The sequence below is a fragment of the Schistocerca americana genome, chromosome 10, assembly GCF_021461395.2.
Source record: "Schistocerca americana isolate TAMUIC-IGC-003095 chromosome 10, iqSchAmer2.1, whole genome shotgun sequence".
Classification (NCBI taxonomy): Eukaryota; Metazoa; Arthropoda; class Insecta; order Orthoptera; family Acrididae; genus Schistocerca; species Schistocerca americana.
Genome location: NC_060128.1, coordinates 112233423 through 112257504, shown reverse-complemented (window position 1 = coordinate 112257504; position 24082 = coordinate 112233423). Strand labels below are relative to the sequence as shown.

Below are 24082 nucleotides of genomic sequence, written 5' to 3'. Positions count from 1 at the left end.
GGGACCGATGACGTCATTAGTTTGATCCCTCAGGAATTCATACACATTTGAACATTTTGAACACAGGATACTCCAGATGTATCATGTATCTATTTAGTGATGAAGTCGCATTTACCTGTCATGGCCAAGTAAACTGCTGAAACATGCAGTATTGGTGTGCTGACCATCTCTGTTGGCTTCGTCAGGTGGAACATCAGTGTCCATGGAGTGTAAACATGTGGTGTGGAAAAGTGAACCTTCAGCTCGCAGACCCGTTTTCACAGACAGAACACTGAACACGCACAAGTATCGCAGCCTCCTAACAGACCTCCGCCCCGGATACTAAACGCATTCCTCTACAGACTGGGAGGAACCTATGGTACCGATATGATGGCTGTCCAGCTCATGGTGAACGAAGGTCTACATCATGTCTTCAAGAATTGTTTCCAAATCGTTGCAGAGGACCTGTACCTTGGCCGGTCCGTTCCCTGGATCTGACACTTCTAGACTTTTTGCAGTGGGAAAAGCTGAAGATGCTGTCTACCACACCCGATTATATGCAAAGACGTATTACTGCAGCCTGCTCGGACATCTCCGCTGAAATGCTAGCACATGTGCAGCAGTCGTTCCATATCAGACCGGAAGAGTGTATTGCCGCTGGTGGTAGTCATTTTGAACACAACGTGTGGTGGCCAATTGTCTCGTTACTGGTCAGAGTCCACATGACTCGTGTATGCAGTCATGTTGCTCTTTAGAAGGTGCTTCCACAGGTATTGTACAAGTGCCGGTGTGGGAGTTCCAGGTTCGATTCCCGGCGAGATGACTGGGTGTTTGTGTTGGACTGAGCAAAGATTGGGAATATGTACAGCCCTGATAACCGCATTCTACCCTACTTTTAGTTTGGTCCTGAGCACTGTGGGACTTAACTTATGAGGTCATCAGTCCCCTATAACTTAGAACGACTTAAACCTAACTAACCTAAGGACATCACACACATCCATGCCCGAGGCAGGACTCGAACCTGCGATCGTAGCGGTCGCGCGGTTCCAGACTGTAGCGCCTAGAACCGCTCGGCCACCCCGGCCGACTTACTTATAGTTTGTTTATGTCAATACGCATTGTTCCGTTTAAAAAGTGCATGTTTTTCTATGTCCTGCACGAAAACGATCTGACGCAGCATATAACATTAATAATTTAAATGTGAGTTTTTGGAGCTGGTCTGTGAATAAAGTTCAAAGAAATATTGTTGCCTTCTGGTGGGCCTTTTTCCCTCTTCCAAATTGATTCTACAGTTGCAGAACCGATCCATGCTCCCACGGCCGTGGCAATGCGTCAAGAGTGTTATTAAAACTAAACTCTGCCTAGACAGCTCCCAGGATTCGCGTCGGCAGAGAAATAACGGACACAACTGCTGTGGGACCCATCAGTTGTCAGCCGCGGCAACCACAGGGGGGTGCACGCGTTGACGTCATTCCGCAGCTCGCCGCCAGGGGCGCGCCGGTAATTGGCTTGTCCCAGCATGCCTCGCGGCCTACCGCCGGATATCTCTGCGAAGCAGGCCTGCTATTATGTGTCAGGCTCCAGTGCAGCGGATGTACAGAACAGAGCGGCGGATGAAACCGAAAGCGGCGAGAGGATCGTGTAACGGTCAGGGCAGCCAGGTTCTCGTGTGCGTGTCTGCAGAACACAACTGCGGGCGCCGCGGTTGTATCGGGAAATTGATTATTCTACTCGGCACTGCGCGGTTAATTATTTATTCCAGTATTATATGAGGGCTGAATTTTAAATTTTTGCACATACAATCCAAGAAAAACAACCTTTTGTGACAAATAGCTTTGTCTTTCTCTCCAAATATTTACTTCCACAATCTATACACTTTTACATAAGTTTGAACCAATTTTATTAATTTTCTTCCGCTCTGATTTCGTACTCAAAAGTTTGGCCTTCGGTTGTTTCAGCAACTTTTTTAAGATATGGAAGTCGCTGTCCACACGTGTTTTGTTTCGCATCAGGGAACAAAAGTGTGTGGTTAGCATATAAATCAGGTGAATATATGTAATGAGAAATTTTTCTCCATCAAATAGTTGTTTTACGCAATGTGTAACAGCTGGAATTTTCCCGATGTCGAATGATCCGACGATTTCATCGTTGACTTCTGGCAAACAAATTGTTGTATACCATTCAGCATTAACTGTTTTTCAATAATCTGAAGCAGTGGTTGGGACTTGGCGTTTTAACAAAAGAAATAAAGTTGTAATTTTCGTGGAGTGGTTTGAAAATGAACCGATTTTGTTGAAATCGATTCATCTTGGAGCACCAAAATAATTGGTTGCTGCTTACAAGGAGAGGTTCCCAGAGGCGGGATCATCTTTCCGAAACCATCTAAACGACTGAATAGTTTTGGATGACAGGTATTACGTCCTGCATCCATTCATCGTACCTGGCTCTTGTTTGCGAGTAATCATCATTGCGAAATTTCAGTATTTCTTCGAACTGACTAGACCCTTAAATTATAATTAATATCAAAGCGATGCCGTAGCGTAGTGGTTAAGTTATGCAGCTAATATGCAATTAATTGATTTAAATATAACATATATTATTCTAGTCCCTTGCCAAGTCTTTTTGATCACTATACTAAATGCTTTGTTAGCTCTTATTTCTTCGTTCCTTTTATTCATTTTTTTTATTTTGAGTCTTCATCCATATGATTTTAAATATTTATATTTATTTCTCAAAATATTTAAACGTTTCAAAATGCTGATCTATAGGGTAAACAAGAAAAGAAGAAATAATCTATTGCTACTGACTGTGCAACACTGTTAAACAATTTAGTTTTCGTTACAAGATGTACATTTATTTTGTGGTGATCATCATACAAACATTTAAAACAATAATTCTTCTCGCACCAGGGACAAAATAACGCAGATGAAGATTTTAAAGAAAGAAGATTAATACATAAAATTCGGCAGAATAAGTAACATCACGACTGCAACAACACGGACGAAAATAGAAAATGACGAAAATTAAGAAATTAAATAGAACAAAATATGAAAATATTTAATTTCATATGGATAAAAATTACGAATGGAAAATGAAGCGAGTAACAAATGAAAAGCAGGCCATTAAGTTTAATGCAGTCATTGAAAAGATGCAGCAAAGGCTTAGAAATGAAACTAATTGATTTATTCGAAATAATGACTACAGTTATTTCGATAAACACAAAACAAAAAATAGGTTACAACCTGTTGGTTGCTACTTTAAATTCTAGGAGGAGTAGACTTATGGTTATAATCATCAATTCCAAAAACTGTAGTTAGACAGCTAATTATTTTTTCGTGTTAGCAGGCACACGCCCAGACTACAGATACACACCGAAATCCCAACGCCATAGTGTCGTAGCATGTCGTCAGAAGACATGGAACAAAATTGTGCAGCCTACTGAAAGACGTAAATCTGGACTATACTTCATGAACCTGCGGCGCCTGCATGCTACGGCGGTGTGGTGTGCGGATTTCAGTGTGTACCGTTACTGTCCAGCAAACAAACAACAACGTAATTACACAACCTTGTTTTATCGAAGTGACAGAATAGCTGTATGACAACGAGTAGTACCACTAAAGAAAGAAACTGTGATGCATTAGGTCCTTGTTTCTCGAGATGAAAAATCGAAAATTCAATACAAGTATCAGCATATTCTTCCTGCCATTTTCCATGGCCATGGAACGAGTCACTGCATGACATTGACAACATGAAAGCTACTAACAGATGACATGAAATTTACACGAATCCTATGCAGCCGACAAATTGCTATTTATATAGTAGGACCAATAATATAATACCGCAAACTGCTTAACTTTTTTCGAGGAACTCTCCAACAGACTAGAAGGAGTGGCCATTAGGAAATAATTCAGTTTAGACTTGAAAATGGGTAGATTATTCGTAATACGGTTTTTAGTTCTTCTGGTTGCTAATTCAAAATTGGTGCAGCAGAATATTGCCCGCTCTTCTGCACAAGCGTCAAGGGGCTACGGACGCAATGCAGATTTGATTCCTTCCTAGTATGAACTGAGAGAAAGCTGCTAATTCTTGAGAATAAGTTCGTACTGCCAATAACAAACGACATTAAAGAAAGTATGTATTGAGAGGCCAACGTTAGAAATCCCTGGTTCCTGAACAGGGATCGAGAAGAGGTTCGCGAACTTGCACAACATATCGCTCGAACTGCCTGCTTCTGGGTCCTAAAATCTTTGTGTTACCCCATAACATAATATTATATGTCAAAAGTGAATGAAAATAAGCAAACTAGACTAATTTTCGTGTTGGACTATCGCTTATTGCAGATACTAATTTAATGTACAGTTCAAATGGTTCAAGTGGCTCTGAGCACATTGGGACTTAACATCTGAGGACATCAGTCCCCCAGCGTGCAGTTTTTGAACAAGATGCTGAACATCGGTTTTTAGACACACTAACCAAATGCCAAGTCTATTTAATCAAAATGTCATTTTGAATTGTGGGTTAAAAACTGCAAAAACTAGGTTTTACTGTGATTTAGCAACAATTTAAGCAGATAGCAGGCAAGCACAGCCTCTAGCGCAATGCACACATAAATGACGTCATGGGAACGTGGCGCAGACAGGACATGAGTCATTACCAGAATATTTACAGACGTGTTTCTATGCTGTGTTACACGAAGGGAAGGATATAACTGAGAGACAAACAACAAACTATGACCCCATCAGATAAAATATCTAACCATTTCTACGCACTGTGGAACCTACTGTACTGTGATTGGAAGTTCTCAATACCTCAAAGTGCCAATATCATACCACAAAGTCAAATAAACAATTAATTACAGCCACAACAGATGTCTCCATGATTTATTAAAGAATGTCTTTGGACATACTTTCTAAAAAGCTCTCCAATTTTATTTAATAATAGCTATTGCATTCACTAAGGACACATATGTTGAAAATTTTGTTTAATACCCCGGATGATCATTTAGGCACTTCACTTACAAGTGCTGAAGTAAAAAGTTTCTGATTTTATTTCTTCTTTTTCCCAGCCTTATTCCATGTCATAGGGTCACTAAGTTATTCTGGATTTGTCACTGTTAGTGTTACATGTTGGCCAGATACCCTATCGGACGCTAATGTGCTGGCCAGCCTGGATGTGGTTTTTAGGCAGTTTCCCACATTTTATTTTGTGAATACTGGGCTGGTACCCACGTCCCACCTCAGTTCTACTATCCGCGCCTCGTCATTTCTGTGTCCACTAGGCCTAACATGCCCGCTGTAATGCAGTCAAAGTGGCGACTATGACAGGATCGAAAAAATCTCATTTGTAAACTTATTGTATTATCCCAGCAACCTAGTAAAGGAAACAGTTCTGCTACATTATTTACTTACGGTGCTCATCCCATTTCTTATCGCCAAGAACTGTTGCACCAAGCTATTTGCAGAAGTGGACTTACTCTAGTTGTTGTTGCGCACTGATATGGTCATAATATGCTATGTTTAATACTACTGCTAAAACACCAGCGGCAATAATATTAACTGTTCGTTTCTGAGTAAAAAAATACACAAATAGTCTCCAATTTTCGGCATGTTTTCCTTCTTCCCTTTCTGCGCTGAAATAGAAATTGATACACACGCACATCACTGTTGGCAGGAAAATCGTAAACTGAATGCATGTTTGGTTGCAAACTGTTCCTCCTTCCCCCCCCCCCCCCCCCCCCTCTCTCTCTCTCTCTCTCTCCCTCCCTCACTGTCTCCGTCTCGCTCTCTCTCTCTCTCTCTCTCTCTCTCTCTCTCTCTCTCTCTCTCTCTCTCTCTCCTGTCTCCCTGTCTCCGTCTCTCTCTCTCTCTCTCTCTGCTGCACTGACACACACACACACACACCACACACACACACACACACACGCCGCTGAGAGCGGGCAAGCACAGGCCAGCACACTCGCCTGTGGCGCTGTAGTGCAGTCAAAGAGGCGACCATGACAGCATCAAAGCGAGAGCCGAGGGCCCGGGGTCACGCAGCGAAATGTCAGCACCGCCTAAATTTAGAGCTCGGTGTGCACACGGTGCTCCACCCATCTGCCCTCTTCGTCAAACCACCCTCTCTTCTTTGCCCCCTAGGCTAGCTCTCGAACTCTGCACGTTATCCCCCTTCCACCACCCCCTTCCTCACTCACTCGCTCTCTCTCTCTCTCTTTCTCTCTAACACACACGTACTTGCTCTTTCACTCTAGACATACCGAGCTCAAATTTTCAACTCGTGGCACAGCGCGGTCGGGAATTCCATTACGCCAGACGCAGCGCGATAGGATGATATCCGTTGTCCTATTAGTGCACTCCCGTACATTTATAAATTGTGTGTTCAGACAGTTAACAGCGAAAGGTCCGAAGACTCGACGCCTGTGAACAGCGATAACGGTTCTGTGTACCTAACTAATGTTAGCTTCGCACGGCATATGGTGCGTGAAATCGCCTACGACGTCGTCGGCCCTTGCAGATAGATCCTCACTGCTACGAGAGAGCAGAGGAAAGACGAAATTTGGTGTGTTCTTCGCTTGAATCATGCCTTGCTGCCTTGCTGTCAGTACAATTTAGAGTGGAAAATACGACAAAGTAAATGATCATTTGGGACCACCACTGGCTATGTTCCGTTCTTAGTCTAGTGTTACAGGTTAAGTTACAAGTAAGCGTTTTGGGCAAAAAGTTTGTCAACACGAGCATTCATCGTTAGGAGAAAAAAAAACACCCATCACGAGAGAGTTATGCGCATTGGTCACCAACAGATATTCATACGTATATCGACGGAAAATGCAAAATTGTAAACTGTAGTGACCGATGGATGAATGTGTGACACTGCAGCCCAATTTCACCCGGCAGCAGGCGAGGCTAGTGAACAGGAGACATGTCGATACCACGGCATAACGTCTTTGTGAATTTCATTCCGTGTACTAAGTTGTACAGTAAACATGCCTGGCAAAGAAGTGTGCGGACAACACACGCAGATGGCAACATTTGAGAGAGGATGTCTATTTGGTGTCAAAGAAGCCAATTGGAGCAATCGGAGAATCGGTCGACATTTGAATAGAAGCCGTGCCACTATTCCACAATGTTGGCAGCAATGGGTGAACGATGGCTGAACACAGCGCCAAGAAAGAAGCAGTCAATCTGTGGAGACGATAGAACGATCGAGCAATCGTTACAGAGGCACTCAAAGCCCCGGATTTATCATTATCATCGATCCGGCGTGCAACTGGTGCTAGAGTGACCACAAGGATCATTAATAGGTGACTAACAGAAAGGAGCCTGAGCTCACGGCGCACCCTGTGCCGAATACCATTGAGCTCTGTACTCCATCAAGCCCGTTTGCAGTGATGTTGGGCACATTCGACCTGGGATCCCATTGACTGGACTATAATTGTCTTCAGTAACGAGTCTCGCTTCGAAATGAACTCCGATGACCAGCGAAGACGTGCCTGGAGACGCCCCAGGCAGCGGCGAGCTACTAACCTGAGTGTCGTCCGCCATACGAACAGACAATGAGAGATGGTCTTGGTTGCTATTTCATTTCACACCAGGACGTCTTTGGTTGCCATCCGCAGCATCCAAGGTTGCCTGACTTCTCCCCAATTGAGAAAGTTTGGAGCATTATGGGCAGGGCCTCAAACCAGCTCGGGATTTCGACTACCTAACGAGCCAATTAGAGCATTTGCCTTAATATCTCTCAAGAGGACATCAAGCAACTCTGTCAGTCAATGCCAACCCGAATAACTGCTTGCAAGGCCAGTGAAGTTCTTTCTCTCGAGTAAACCATCCAATTTTTCTGAAATTCTAATCGCTTGAAACTTTTTGGCAGATTAAAACTGTGTGCCGGGCCGGACTCGAATTCGGAACCTTTGCCTTTCGCGGGCAAGCGCATTAAAGACGGTAGAGCACTTGCCCGCGAAAGGCAAAGGTCCCGAGTTCGAGTCCCGGCCCGGCACACAGTTTTAATCTGCCAGGAAGTTTCATATCAGCGCACACTCCGCTGCAGAGTGAAAATCTCATTCTGGAATCATCCCCCAGGCTGTGGCTAAGCCACATCTCGGCAATATCCTTTCTTTCAGGAATGCTAGTTCTGCAAGGTTCGCAGGAGAGCTTCTGTAAAGTTTGGAAGGTAGGAGACGAGGTACTGGCAGAAGTAAAGCTATGAGGACGGGGCGTGAGTCGTGCTTGGGTAGCTCAAATGGTAGAGCACTCGCCCGCGAAAGGCAAAGGTCCCGAGTTCGAGTCCCGGCCCGGCACACAGTTTTAATCTGCCGGGAAGTTTCATATCAGCGCACACTCCGCTGCAGGGTGAAAATCTCATTCTAATCGCTTATTTGTCTGTACAAGTACACCCCTCTCATTTGGATAATTCCTTTATGGTGCGTCGTTTCTTTTTCCTTACAGTCTTCATCACGCTAATACCTTGTGACACTGCCTCTAGGGTCGATAATGGCCTCATCAGGTAAGGAATGCCACATCCAACTGAAACCACTACGAGACGATTAGATCTCGCTGATTTCTGCGTTTCATCCCACTGTTACAAGCAGTACCAGATATGTTGTACGAGATTAAGACTGAGTAACTGGGTAGGCCAATCGATGGTGCTTGAGCGTTTGCCAGGCCTTGAATATACATGTACAACTCTCTAGACACGTCTGTTATCGTCTTGGAAAGCAGGAGTACCAACAGTACATTCATCACTAAGATAACAATTAAGAGCAGCACTTGCTCACCGAGAATGGTGAAATAAACGACCTGGTCTATGGTCGTGGTATTCTGAATATGAGAGCCCAATTCAATGTCCAAAAAAATCCCAAAAATATCAAAGAACCATCTCTGGACTGAACTACACCCTCCAAACACAGCGGGTTGGACCATTGGTGCGCCCTACGCTTTGCATCGACTAAAAGAAGCAAAATAAAGAGTGGTGGGACGAAACTGCATCTGCTGTCCAGTTTCTGTGCTGTTCGACCCATTAAAGATGTATAGCTTTATTTGCCGTCCTGAAAACGGCCTTTCGCGAGGTACCAGTCTCCAAACGTCATTGCACGGAGTATTCTTCACGATGTTCGCTCGTAAATGGGTTGAGTTGACTGTGTATTTGTTGACAGCGCCAATTCCTGTCGTGTTTGTAACCGATTGTCACTAACAAGGCATGACATTCATCTCCGGTTCCCGTCGGTTTAGCATGTTTCAGCCTCCAGTGTTCTTACGCCGTGATACACGGCTTCGAGTGGTACACCATTCAATGTAGGCACTTTGGACAGTCCGTGCTGATACACCAACAGAACGGGTAACATCTTTTGTCTCATCATACATTTCTTCAATCTCTTCATCATCTTCGGAGCATGTAAACTTGTACTACTGTGGCAGGTGTGGACTTCGTGGCTATCTTGGCTATAATAATGCGTTCACCATGCTGTTCATAGTAGCCTACCCACGTTCCTATTTTTTAGTCATTATTAAACCTACTCCTGCATTACCCATATTTGATCTTGTATTTATAATCCTGTATTCACCTGACCAGAAGTCCTGTTTCTCTTGACACCGAATTTCACTAATTCCCACTATATCAAACTTTAACCAATCCATTTCCCTTTTTAAATTTTCTAGCTTACCTACCTTATTAAGGGATCTGACATTCGAAGCTCTGATTCGTAGAACGCCAGTTTCTCTCCTGATAATGGCATCCTTCTGAGTAGTCACCGCACTGACGGCCTGAGATGGGAATGGGAGTCTATTTTACCTCCTGATTATTTTACCCAAGAGGACGCCATCATCATTTAACCACAGAGAAAAGCTGCATGCCCTCGGAAAAAATTACGGCTTTAGTTTCCCCTTGCTCTCAGCCGTAGCAGATCCAGCACAGCACTGCCATTTTGGTTGGTGTTACAAAGCCAGATCAGTCAATCATCCGGACTGTTGCCTCTGCGTCTACTGAAAATGTTGCTACCCCTCTTCAGGTACCACACGTTTGTCTGGCCTCGCAACAGTTATACCTCCGTTGTGGATGCACCTTCGGTACAGCTATCTGTATTGTTGAGGCATGCAAGCCACCCATCCTCGGCAAGGTCCATGGTTCATGGGGAGATAAATGTAGTTTAATAATACACTACTGGCCATTAAAATTGCTACACCACGAAGACACGCGAAATTTAACCGACAGGAAGAATAATCTGTGATATGCAAATGATTAGCTTTTCAGAGCATGCACACAAAGTCGGCGCCGGTGGCGACACCTACAACGTGCTGACATGAGGAAAGTTTCTAACCGATTTCTCATACACAAAACAGCAGTTGACCGGCGTTGCCTGGTGTAACGTTGTTGTGATGCCTCGTGTAAAGAGGAGAAATGCGTACCATCACGTTTCCGACTTTGATAAAGGTCGGATTGTAGCCTATCAAGATTGTGGTTTATCGTATCGCGACATTGGTGCTCGCGTTGATCGAGACCCAATGACTCTTAGCAGAATATCGAATCGGTGGGTTCAGGAGAGTAATACGGAACGCCGTGCTGGATCCCAACGGCCTCGTATCACTAGCAGTCGAAATGACACGCATCTTATCCGCATGGCTGTAACGGATCGTGTAGCCACGTCTCGATCCCTGAGTCAACAGATGGGGACGTTTGCAAGACAACAGCCATCTGCACGAACAGTTCGACGACGTTTGCAGCAGAATGGACTATCAGGTCGGAGACCACGGCTGCGGTTACCCTTGACGCTGCATCACAGACAGGAGCGCCTGCGATGGTGTACTCAACGACGATCCTGGGTGCACGAATGGCAAAACGTCATTTTTTCGGATGAATCCGGATTCTGTTTACAGAATCATGACGGTCGCATCCGTATTTGGCGACATCGCGCTGAACGCACATTGGAAGCGTGTATTCGTCATCGCCATACTGGCGTATCACCCGGCGTGATGGTATGGAGTGCCATTGGTACACGTCTCGGTCACCTCTTGTTCACATTGACTGCTCTTTGAACAGTGGACGTTACATTTCAGATGTGTTACGACCCGTGGCTCTACACTTCATTCGATCCCTGCGAAACCCTATATTTCAGCAGGATAATGCACGACCGCATGTTGCAGGTCATGTACGGGCCTTTCTGGATACAGAAAATTTTCGACTGCTGCCTTGGCCAGCGCATTCTCCAGATCTCTCACCAATTGAAAACGTCTGGTCAATGGTGGGCGAGCAACTGGCTCGTCACAATACGCCAGTCACTACTATTCATGAACTGTGGTATCGTGTTGAAGCTGCATGGGCAGCTGTACCTTTACAAGCCCTCCCAGCTCTGTTTGACTCAATGCCCAGGCGTATCAACGCCATTATTACGGCCAGAGGTGGTTGTTCTGGGTACTGATTTCTCAGGATCTATGCACCCAAATTGCGTGAAAATGTAATCACATGTCAGTTCTAGCATAATATATTTGTCCAATGAATACCCGTTTATCATCTGCATTTCTTCTTGGTGTAGCAATTTTAATGGCCAATAGTGTAATACTTAATATTACTATAAAAATAATAATTGTTAAATAAGTAATAAACTAAGAATGATTATTAAAATTTACCATTGCTGGCAAGCTTATCACTTTAATCTTCTTTGCAGGATTAGCTTCTGATGAACTATCTTTACATAATCCATTGTACACAAAGTGTGCGTATGTTGTTGGGGCGGGGGGGGGGGGGGGGGGGGGGGAGACAGCAGACTTTGATTTATAACGGAGTTGTGGATTGTTAAGCTTACATCTATCAGATGCTGTATCTAAGGACAGATTGTTTTTGTGCTACAGACAGCTGTCGTTCCTTGTGCCGTCCGATGTAAGAAGGAGGTGGGTAAGTGGCGGTGTAGTGGGCTAGTCAGAGCGTAGCCAGCCATCGCTCGCGCCTGTGTGTTGCAGGGAGCGTCCTCGAGCCTGGTGGTAAAGTTCGCAGACACCGAGAAGGAGCGCCAGCTGCGACGCATGCAGCAGATGGCCGGAAACATGTCTTTGCTCAACCCCTTCGTCTTCAACCAGTTCGGAGCCTACGGCGCCTACGCGCAGGTACTGTATGCATAAAACATACGGAAGAATATTAGTATGATATCACGAAAGTACATAAATATCACTCCCTACAGTCACACACACACACACACACACACACACACACACTCGTACACAACACTCGGCACCAGGTCAGAATACAGAATTTTGATCTTTGTGTGTGGAGAACATTGTCAGTCCCCAGAAAGGCTTTTAGGAGTTTTCACTTGGCTGCCAGATGGATGTCGGGAGCCCCCTTCTACTTATTCCCAACTGGCAGTTTACCTGCAGCCGCGCCCGCATAAGAATATGACATATACTGCACACATCCCCTCCACCAACCTCTCTCTGTTCATCTACTTCTCCCCTCCCCTCTGTTCGTCTCCTCCTCTCCCTCTCTCTAACCATCCTTCCTCCTCCCCCCCCCCCTCTTTCTGTCCATATCTTCCTTCCCTCTCTCTCTGTCCACCCCGTCCCCCTCTCTCCCACCAAGAGGTATCAAGGAATAGTTAATTGGGGAATGGAGAGAAGTGGGTGGAAGAGGGGTATATATTGTAGAGCAAGAATGAGGCTTTGTAACATTACTTCGTTTTCCCATGACCATATTAACCTGATGCTAAATGCATTTCATCCCAGCAAACAAGAGTATTGAATATATTACAAAATGACAGAGAGTAAGTAGTACAACTGATAGATTTTTACTTATTTGTCGTTTATACGTCTCAAAGGTTCATAATAGATAGTTGATCTGCACTTTGTTATCGTTCTTGGTTCACCTGAAATTTTCTGTCCTCTGTGTACATAAGATAATTTAGCTTTAACTCACTAATCCCCTTTTACTTTTTTTTCTTTTTAGAAGCTGCAACCAGAGCAGTGTTTTTATTCTTTGGGTTATAGAATGTTACTTTTATCAAATGAACTCGTATTATTACTCCTACGCAGGCTAATGGTAGACACGAATTGCACTGAGATGGCATAACAAAAAAGAACAGATAAAAAAAAGTACCAAAGTATAATTTAAGTGGCACGGCATGTGAATCTTTTATAGGATTGATTTATACACTGAAGCGCCAAAGAAAATGGTATAGGCATGCGTATTCAAATACAGAGATATGTAAAGAGGCAGAATAGAGCGCTGCTGTCGGCAACGCCTATATTAGACAACAAGCATATGGCGCAGTTGTTAGATCAGTTACTGCTGCTACAATTGCAGGTTATCAAGATTTAAGTGAGTTTGAACGTTTTTTTACAGTCGGTGTAAGAACGATGGGACACAGCATCTCCGAGGCAGCGATGAAGTGGGGAGTTTCCCGTACGACCATTTCACGAGTGTACCGTGAATATCGGGAATCCGGTAAAATATCAAATCTCCGACAGCGCTACGGCCGGAAAAAGATTCAGCAAGAACGGGGCAACGACGACTGAAGAGAATCGTTCAGTGTGACGGAAGCGCAATCTTTCCGCAAATTGCTGCAGATTTCAATGCTGGGCCATCAACAAGTGTCAACGTGCGGAACCATTCAACGAAACATCACCGATATGAGCTTTCGGGGCCGAAGGCCCACTCGTGTACCCTTCCTTGATGACTGCACGACACAAAGCTTTACGTCTCGCCTGGGCCATCAACACCGATGACGGACATTTGAAGACAGGAAAGATGTTGCCTGGTCGGACAAGTCTTGTTTCAAATTGTATCGAGCGGATGGACGTCTATGAGTAGGGAACAACCTCATGAACCCATATACCCTGCATGTCAGCAGGGGACTGTTGAAGCTGGTGGACACTCTGTAACGGTGTGGGGCGTGTGCAGGTGGAGCGATATTGGACCCCTGATGCGTCTAGATACGACTCTGATAGCTGACACGTACGTAAGCATCCTATCTGATCACCTGCATCCATTCATGACCATTATACATTCCGACGGACCTCCGCAATTCCTGCAGGACAATGAGACAGCCCACACGTCCAGAATTGCTACAGAGTGGTCCACGAACACTCTTCTGAATTTAAACACTTCCGCTGGCCACCAAACCCGCCAGACATGAACATTATTGAGCATATCTGGGATGCCTTGTAACGAGCTCATCAGAAGAGAAATCCACCCCCTCGTACTCTTACGGACTCTTACGGACAGCTCTGCAGGATTCACCGTGTCAGTTCCCCCCAGCACTACTTCAGACATTAGTCGAGTCCATGCCACGTTGTGTTGCGGCACTTTTGCGTGTTTGCGGGGTCCATACACGATATTAGGCAGGTGGACCAGTTTCTTCGACTCTTCAGTGTATATTGAGTGCATATGATATACACGTTTTTACAAGATAAAATAAATTGTTAAATTACTACTACTTTACAGTATGATAAATAAAAGGTTGCATTAATTTGGCTGTAACAGAACCACACATACAATTCTTAGCTACACAAACATTATTTGAAGAAATGCAGCTTCGTGTCTCAGTTGTTAAGGGCCAGAAAAGGGTTCTAATGGTCTGAGTTGTTATTCCTCCTTGGTCATAGAATTTTTACCCCTCACTTACACTGCTTTCACTTGTGGTAATGTTTGGTACTGTGGAAAATGGCTGAGCTACACTGTAGTCTGGAGTCCATCTCAAGATGTAGGTCTCCCACGAACTGGCTGGGTAAGTGAGTCAAAGATAGGAATATGGAAATGGTGACCTACAATAAATTACTGCTAGAAGGGAACAAATTCTTCTGCATAATCTCTGTATATTCTCTCACTTAATTCATTATCTTCAGATAAATTTCCTATTTCACAACAATTTATTTCAATATCTGCCTCTTCGATATTCAAGTGCCAGTTGAAAGGAAGACTTTACTCTCAAATTCACTGAACGCTGCTTGCAATCCTCTCGTTAGGCTCACTTTAGGTTTGTTTAGCTTTTATACATCAACTATGCGTGCAGTTCGCTTAGTTCCGTAATGCATTAATCCTAACACAGCTATCAAACAATGACGGGTCATACTGATCTAAAGTCTAGTAAAGCACTGTGGGGTTCAAGCCGGCCTATGAGTTATTTGCTGGCTTAATGTAAGTGAACAATGCTTGAAGACTGCAGGTACCGTTTCGGCTGCTCTGTGGCGACTCGTCCTCAGGACGCGATTGTGTACGTTGCAGGTGATGCAGCAGCAGGCGGCGCTGATGGCGGCGGCGACGGCGCAGGGTTCCTACATCAGCCCCATGGCGGCGCTGGCGGCGCAGATCCCCCACCACCCCAGCCTCAACGGCATCGCCAATCCCGTCGTCCCGCCAACGTCGGGTAAGTCACACAACACAGCTCTATTAATTTCTTCTTAATTCTTCTTCTTTTTCTTAATTGTCACTTCGGCATGGGTGACCATATGCATTCTCTACATCCCTCCCCAATCATTTCTGTTCCTGGCTTTTGTGGCCCAGTCTCCATTTCAAAGCCACATCCAATCTTTCCATCTGTCCATGGCCTTCATGGGCTCCTTTGCCTTAGCGTATCCTTAGAATGCCACTCGCGACAGTCTTTTCTCTTCCATCTTAATTAGATGTCCTGCCCGCATCAATCTTCTTTTCTTCATCCTTCAGGCGCTATAAGCTACCAGTCCCTTTTTTAAAAATATATCCACCATTCCTGTAACTAGTTGTCCCTCTTTGGGCCTAATATTTTCCTTACTATGTTCCCCCAAAGACTAGCAGTTTTCGTTCATCTGTTTTCCTTAATGTGAAGGTTTCAGAGCCATACAGAGCTACTGGGGGAATTACACTCTGTTATAATCTGATTTTAAAACTTCTCGAAACTGCTCTACTGCACAGCATGTCCTGTAAGCCAAACGACGTTGTATTTGCCGCAGTGATCCTTGCCTAAATCACAATCTCCATTCTAAAAATGCTTCCAACTACTTAATTATGTCTAAATGAGACTGATTTTTTATCTACCAAAGATTTTTTTCCAGACAGCAATATTGTCCCCTTCAAAATAGTTGTATTTGGCAGCTATAAACCGACGGAGTCATTGTTCCCAGTCTTGGTAGCAGTGCTGAAAGGCTTCGACCGGAAGGCCCATTAAATTTGTGTCACATTCTTTTGAATTTTCTCCAGAGTCGTAAAACGGAGACTTTTCGAGATATTTTTCAATTTCAGGAAACGAAAAAGTTACAAGGGCACAGATCAGGTGAATAGGGAAGGGGGAGGGGCCGTAGAACAACAGAAATGCTTTTTGAGGTCAAAAATTCCGTGATGGAAGTGGCCATGTGACATGGGGCGTTGTCGTAGTGCATCACCCTCTTGTCTGCAGTATCAGGTCTCACTCGACTCACCCTTACCCTGAACCTTTTAAGGACATCCTTGTTAAACATTTGGTTGAAAGTTTGTCCTGGAGAATCAGTCTCACAAGAGCACACACATGTTTGATCTTTTCGTAGGTTTTTGAGGTTGGAGGTCTCCCTGCGCGAAGTTCATTTCCGATGTGTTCTGCCGGCCGGGCTGGCCGAGCGGTTCTAGGCGCTACAGTCTGGAACCGCGCGACCGCTACGGTCGCAGGTTCGAATCCTACCTCGGGCATGGGTGCGTGTGATGTCCTTAGGTTAGTTAGGTTTAATTAGTTCTAAGTTCTAGGCGACTGATGACCTCAGAAGTTAAGTCGCATAGTGCTCAGAGCCATTTGAACCAACCAATGTGTTCTGGGGCTTCCCAAAATGATTTGTGGCAGCGAAAAACTTGAAGTCTTGATAAGAAATGTTTCCATACGCCTGTTACAGCTTTTAAAATGTCACACTCGCGGATTCCCCAAGTTTAACGCAAAACTGGATGGCACAAAAGTTTTACTCTAAATTCTGCTGTTCCGTTTTCGTAACCCACAACAAAAACACAACTTCACTGAAGACGCTTCCAAAAATCACGTGATGGCAGTACGGAGCTGAAACTCGGCCTAAGCATCTGGAATGGATGAACATACTGGTCTACACAAGCAGCACAATACAGCGTTGCCAGATCGCTAATAATGTTGTGAGGCTCATTACTTTTCTCACGCGCCTCGCATTCTTTTGAGAGTTGTTTCATCACCTGTCAATGGGGTACCATCATTGGGTGTTCAGTTTTCGCCTCATTAATTTGTAAACCTGCTCTCCTTGTAATATTTGCGTAAGAAATTGTCATGAGGTGCAAGTCCTCTTTGCTACCACTATTAGAACATTGTCCACATGTTCTAGCCAATTTATTGTGTTATTATACAGTTTTATTCTTAGTTTAATTTTTGTGTTCTCTGGGTATCTTTTCTAAAATTAAATTAAAAAGTATTGGAGATAATGCGTCTCCTTGTCTAAGAGCAGTTTTGAATTGAAAATGCTCTGACATTCCTTTGGTGATCTTTACTCTGCAATAGGTTTTCTCTAAACACCTTGTATTAGACTATTAAGTTTTATGGAAACTGAAACTCTTTCAGGACATTGGTGATTACGCCCCTATGTAGGCTGTCACAAGCGTTTTTTAAATTAACAGAAACCACGTGAATGTCAACGTTATGTTCTCAACCTTTCTTGGATACCTGTCTAAGCGTTAAAAGCTGGTCTTCAGTTGATCTCTTCCTTCTCAAACCATATTTATAGTCCCCTGTAATTCCTTCTGCAATGAGATCATTCTCTTCGGTAAATGCGAAAACATAATTATGTAGTTTACAGTAAGGAGAGCAATCCCTATATAATTATCACATATCAGGGGGTTGTTTTTTTTTTTTTTTAAGTATAGGGCAGATTACGGTCATTTTCCTGTCATCAGGCACTCTCTCATATTCCAAAGCGTCCTTTAACAGTTTCGTAATTATTTTAACCAACACCAGTCCTGCATTCTTTACTAGCTGTCCTTCAATTTGATTCTCACCGAAGGTCTTGATTCTTAGGTTTTTGATTATTTGTCTTATTTTTTCTGCATTGGGGTTTCTACTTGGGGTCTTGTACGTAACATGGAAGAAATTCAATGAGATCATCACAGTTTGGTAATACTGCAAGCTACTCTGTCCATAGCCATTCTACTTGATCGCAGATCGAGATAATCTTCTGCTGTTTGTATTTAATGAATGTTTCTTTTTTCTTATATACCTGTGTTTCTTTCTTTACTTTTTGTACATTTCTTTTGTCCTGTGATGGGTACAGTTCTCTTCGGCTTCTTCTATTAGCCCCTTCTAACATTTCCGTATCTCCTATATAGTATAATAGCCATTATAATATAGTTTCTGTTCCCTTCCTCATTCTGAAATACCTGTCTTTTAGCTCCGGATCCCTCATATTTTCAACCATCTCTTTCTAGATAATCTCCTCTCTTCAGTTTCTTGCTGGCATACTTCATTGAATCACACCTTATCTGACCTCTTTTGTTTGCCTAGACTTTCGGATGCACCCTGTTTTGTTTCCTTAATTTGAGATCAATCATAGTTGATATCACAGTCTCATACCTTTTCCTCACTTTTATTAAGGATTTCTGCTAGTGTTGACTTGCATTTTTTAATCTCTGCCTTTGTTTATATCATAATATGTAATCTGCTTACCTATTCCAGACACCTACATAAATTTAATGTTCATCTTACTCATCGCCGGAAAGTCATTGGTGTCACAATGTGGTCCTCTATAGGCTCGTGTAACTCTGATGCTATTTTCATACCACTTCTGGATACGTATCGTATGTGGTCTATCTGATTTATGGCTTGTTCGTCTGGTGGCATCCATGTCCCTTTATGTTTTCATGTCGAAAGCATGTTCGCTTGATGCAGATACCATTGTCAATTGCGAAATCGACCAATGGGATCACTGTCACTGCTATCTTGACGCAGATTTGCATTACTGATCGCCGGTTTATACATCTCTTCTTGACCCAGTTTGGTGTTAAAACCACGAAATACTATTTTAATACTATGCTTTGGCAACGACTAACACACATTGTCCAATTAAGTGTAAAATTCCTCGTTTGTGAATTCCTCCTTATCCTCGCAGGGGGAGCCAGTATTAATCAAGGGTACACCCCTAGAACTCTTTCAATGCTTTTATTACTGAGTCATGTACCTAGAAAACAGGTTCTGATTCATGGCGCTCGCCAGTCTCCATACAGGACATTTCCATAGCATATCTTGATTAATTCTGTATCCTTCGGTCTAATCTCCTGGAGACCTACAACTTTCAGCTTGTATTTTTCTACCTCCTTGGTCATATTCTGGGCACATCCTGGTCCGTGTGGGCATCTTGCGTTCCAGGTTCCAGAAGACGAGTCCAATTTCCGTCGCCATGCGCGACTCCAGTTGAGGTAGTCCTGATTCGGCGACTTTTGTAGAGAGACCTGACCAGTGCATTTTTTAGCATGAGTAGGGAGGTATACCTCTGCAACAACCCCAACCTGGAAGACCATTGGCACTCTGTTTGCATGCCCATTCTAGAGGTGTTGGCTTCTCCATGGCTCTTGACTCATCCCTGGCCATATAGTTTTGGCCCACCGTGAATATTTTACTTCCTCGGTACCCACTATATCTTATGAGCTTTCCTCGATCAGTCACCTGAGGAGGCGGCCGTTGGTGGTCTAGCAACTCCTCACAAATTTAGACTTCGCTATTTTTTCTCAATCATTCTAAGTGATTCTAATGTTTTTTGATATCCTGAGTTCAGAAACGCCAAGAGTTTCCTCTGAAACATAAGGTTTTTCCACAAAATAATTATGAAGACCCCAGAAAATTCATATAAAAATACATCCGAAAGAACTACATTTAAAATAAAATCCATGGGAAAATAAGGAATTCTAGCATTATAATGAAGTGTTCTGTTCATCACGTCCAATACAAAGGCATAAATCTTGATGTCACTTCTTCTTTCCCGCAAATATCCGTTGCGTTTTCTCCCGTTCACTGGCTGAGAATACCTCCTGTGGAGCATTCAGCAGTAGTCAGCCATCAGTCCTGGTACTACCGTTCCATTTGTTTAATGTTTTGATGGAAATTTTCTTCGTGGTCCTCACTTAAAGCACCCACAGTTTCTAGAAAACAGCTGATACGGAAGTCCAGAAAGTGCAGCTTCAAGCTCTTTCAAGCATCCAGTACCTTGAAGTAAGCCAGTATATTTCTAACTAATTCTCGTAATCAAGATCTTTGGTAGTTGCAAGAAACTTGTTGTCAATTTGTTTAAAGGATTTCCTAGATGTTTAAATTTTGTTCATTGCGACTTCAAGTTATCGTCCTTTTTTAGTGTGTGAACGTCTGGACTCACGAAACGCCCCTTCTTTCATAACTGCTTCTGATAGCCATGGTAATTTACTTGCCACATATTTGAAAGTATCCTCAGCTTTTCGTAGGGCTGTAATAAATTATTTCATAATGCCAAGTTTTGTGTGAAGTGGAAGGAGGAATTCTTTTAGATCCCCGTTTCAACTAAATAGTAATTTTTCCGTCCAGCTGTTGGCGTTCTAATTGGCCAGATATTCTGAGACCAGTGCTCATCTTTTTGCACGACTGTCCCATTTGCACAGCGAGCACAACTTGAACACACTCGATGTGGGACCAGTGACTTGTGCTAATCCCTAACCTGTACCCCATAGTATGCAAAATACACTAAGTCTGTTGGAGACATGAAATTCACAAAAGCAGACACCAGTCGATTTATTACACGTTGCTAAACATTGCGTGAAAAACGTTATGTAAAACGAACATAAAGGCCTCAACATTACAATGTCACGGAATTCTATAGGTAGTTGTATTATACACAATAAAGTTAAACATCTTTTTGTAGAAGCCTCCGAAAACCAATAACGCCGTTATAACGATTAAATAACTACATTTTGCATACTTCTCAGAAATTCTGCATTTGTTTCAAAACTACTGTTGAATGAACATCCTAATTACTATACCTGAGATCAGCACCCAAAAATACACCAGAAAAACCTATTACCTCTAAAACAATTTCACTGTCAATCAGTGTAATTACACAAGAAACCCCAGAATAGTGCTCTGCACGACCCATCATAACATTAAACTTGATTATCTTACAATGCACGACGGGCGTTCAGCAAGTAATGCAACACTCTTTTTTTCTAATCCAGCTTCGGTTGAAAAAAATTTGGAATTTGCTGTGGGACATTGTCGAATAATCCGCTTCGGCCCATATAGTTCCGATAGGTGGTGGCGCGACAGTCTTCAAAACGGCGTATTAATCACAGTTTGTTGCTTGCCACTATTTCCTTTCTGGCCTGGCGTAGTCTCTGGTACAAAACGATCAATCTCGCCAAAATCCAGGCCATCATGTTCGGACAAAGTAAGGCCAGTTGTTCTCCGGCCTTCACCTCTGCTGGTGATGGTGTTATTGCTTCTCTATGTTGACCCTTCGATTCTTCAAAACCGAGAGACGGCGGAAATTTTGTTTGTGGAAGCCTGTGCTTTCGCTGTTCAGGAAATCCTTCACCTCGAGTATGACCTCGTCGTCATTCTGGAAATATCTGCGCCGCAATGGTATCTTCATCAAGGGAAAGACGTAGAAGTGAGTATGCGCCACACAAGGGGAGTGTGAAGGACCTTTATGAGTTTCAAGTGCTCAAATGGAAAACCAGTGCTATGCAAAACAGGAAAAGCCGAAAGGTAAAAGGAGTACATAAAGGGGCTACACAAGGGAAATGAACGTGAAGGCAATGTTATAGTAAAGGAAGAGGAAGCAGTTGAAGATGAGATAGGAGATAAGATACTGTGAGAAGATTTTGACAGAGTACTGAAAGGCCTAAGTCGAAACAAGGCACCTGTAATAGACGGCATTCATATTACTGAGCTTCTCAAACAATTAAGTTCAGCTACTTTCGCTCCTCGTATAATTGGTAATTTTGGAAACAAACATAGCAACTTCCACTGGATAATGTCTTACGGAATAATTTCCTACGGTAACTCATTAGTTAGAAATTAAGTATTCATTGCACAAAAGCGAGCAGTAAGGATAATATGTGGTGTTCATCCACGAACGTTACGTCGGTATCTCTTCAATGAGTTAGGCATTTTAAGTGCACCATCACTATACGCATATTTACTGATCAAACTAGTCATAAATAATCGGTCGCAATTTGAGAAGAACAGAGACGTTCACACCTACATCATTAGAGGGAAAAGTTGCCTTTATTATCCATTGCTAAAGCTACCAGTGGCCCATAAAGCGGTTCAGCAAGCAGTGCAACAAAAATTTTTGATCATTTGCCCAATAACATAAAATGTCTGACAGGTAGTGACGCAAGTTTTAAATCTAATTCAAAATTATTTCTCCTGGACAACTCCTACTATGCCACTGATGAATTTCTACTTAAAAATCGTAAGCTAATAAAAAAAAGGTAGATACACGAGTGGAACTAAAAATAATGTGTTCATTAATGTTAACCCTAATCATGTATACATACCCTGCAAAATGACTCGTTCCATATTATTTCGATAAAAGAATCGTTCAAATGATATGTGTAACGTGTAACTAATTAACCAACTTCCCTCAGAATTGCTGCTACCTTCCGGAGAGTCAGCCATGACTAGACTATTCCATATGTTGAGCAAGATATATCAGACAGACTTCACGAAGAATGTACCAGTTCCAATTCCAAAGAAAGTACCTGCTGACAAGTGGCAATCTTACCAAACTATCAGCTGAAGAAGTCATAATTGCAAAATACTGACATGAATAATTTACAAAAAAAATGGAAATATTCGTAGAAGGCAAACTCAGGGAAGATCAGTATGGGCTCCTGAGAGGAGTTGGCAATCTCAGGGCAATATTGGCGCTATGGCTTACTTTAGTAGGGATCTGGAGAAATGTTTGAACAGGCACAGCAATACTGGCCCTGTGACTTCCTTCAGAAGATAAGTTAACGGCGAACTTACGTTTATAGCATCTCCAGATTTGGAAAAAGCCTTTGACTGTGTTGACTGAAAAATGCTCTTTAAATTTATGAAGGTAGCAGAAGTAAAATACAGGGAGCAGATGGTTATTTGCAACTTTCACCGAAACCAGACGGCAGTTATAAAAGACGAAAGGTGTGAAATGGAAGCAGTGGTTGAGGAGGAAGTGAAACAGAGTTGCAGGCTATCTCCGATGTTATTCAGTCTGTACATTGAGCAAGCTTGAAGGAACGCCAGGAGGTATTTGGAAAAGGGAATCTGGAAGTGCAGTTGAATGGAACAGACGGTCTCTTGAAACGAGGATATAAGATGAATATTAACGAAACCAAAACAACGGTAATGAAATGTAGTCGAATTAAACCAGACGATGCTGAGGTAAATAGATTAGGAAATCATAAGCTAAAAGTAGTGGATAAGTATTTCTATTTGGGCAATACAATAGCGTACGATAGCGAAAGCAGAAAGGATATAAAATATAAAATGGCGACTACAAGAAAAGCTTTACTGTTGAAAAGAAATTTGTTAACATCGAACATAAATTTAAGTGTTAGAAAGTCTTTCCTGAAGGTACACTCTAGACAAAAAAAAAAAAAAAAAAAAAAAAAAAATGCACCACAAAGAACTTGTTCGAATGTGACGGAAATCGGTAGTTGTGATGTACATGCACAGACAAACAAATGATTACAATTCGAGAAAAATTTGATGATTTATTCAGGAGAATGAGCTTTATAAATTGAGGAAGTCAATAACGTGTTAGTCTACCTCTGATCCTTATGCAAGCAGTTATACGGTTTGCCATTCATAGATTTGTTGGATGTTCTTCTCAGGGGTATCCTGTCAGATTCTGTCCATTGGAGTATTGCATCGCCAAAATCCCGCGCTGGTTGCAGGGCCCTGCCCATATTGCTTCAAATGTTCTCAATCTGGAAGAGATCCGGCGACCTCGCTGGTCAAGATATAGTTTGGGAAACACGAAGACAAGCAGTATAAATTTTCGGCGCGTGCAGGCGGTATTATCTTGCTGAAATGTGAGACCAGAACAGTTTGCCATAAAAGACAACAAAATGTGGCGTAGAATGTTGTCGACGTATCGCTATGCTGTAAGGGTGCAGCGGATGATAACCACAGGGGTCCTGCTACGAAATGAAATGGCAACCCAGACCA

The 24082-nt window shown here is 43.0% G+C and overlaps 1 protein-coding gene across 1 annotated transcript in view; it reads left to right on the top strand.

Moving 5' to 3' along the window:
- The window catches only part of LOC124552285 (CUGBP Elav-like family member 4), a 205229-nt gene that overhangs the window by 41520 nt on the left and 139627 nt on the right, over nucleotides 1–24082 (top strand). Inside the window, exons 2-3 of the mRNA XM_047126562.1 lie at nucleotides 11925–12077; nucleotides 15181–15322. Coding sequence (XP_046982518.1) covers nucleotides 11925–12077; nucleotides 15181–15322 — 295 coding nt within the window. The remainder of the gene's footprint in view (nucleotides 1–11924; nucleotides 12078–15180; nucleotides 15323–24082) is intronic.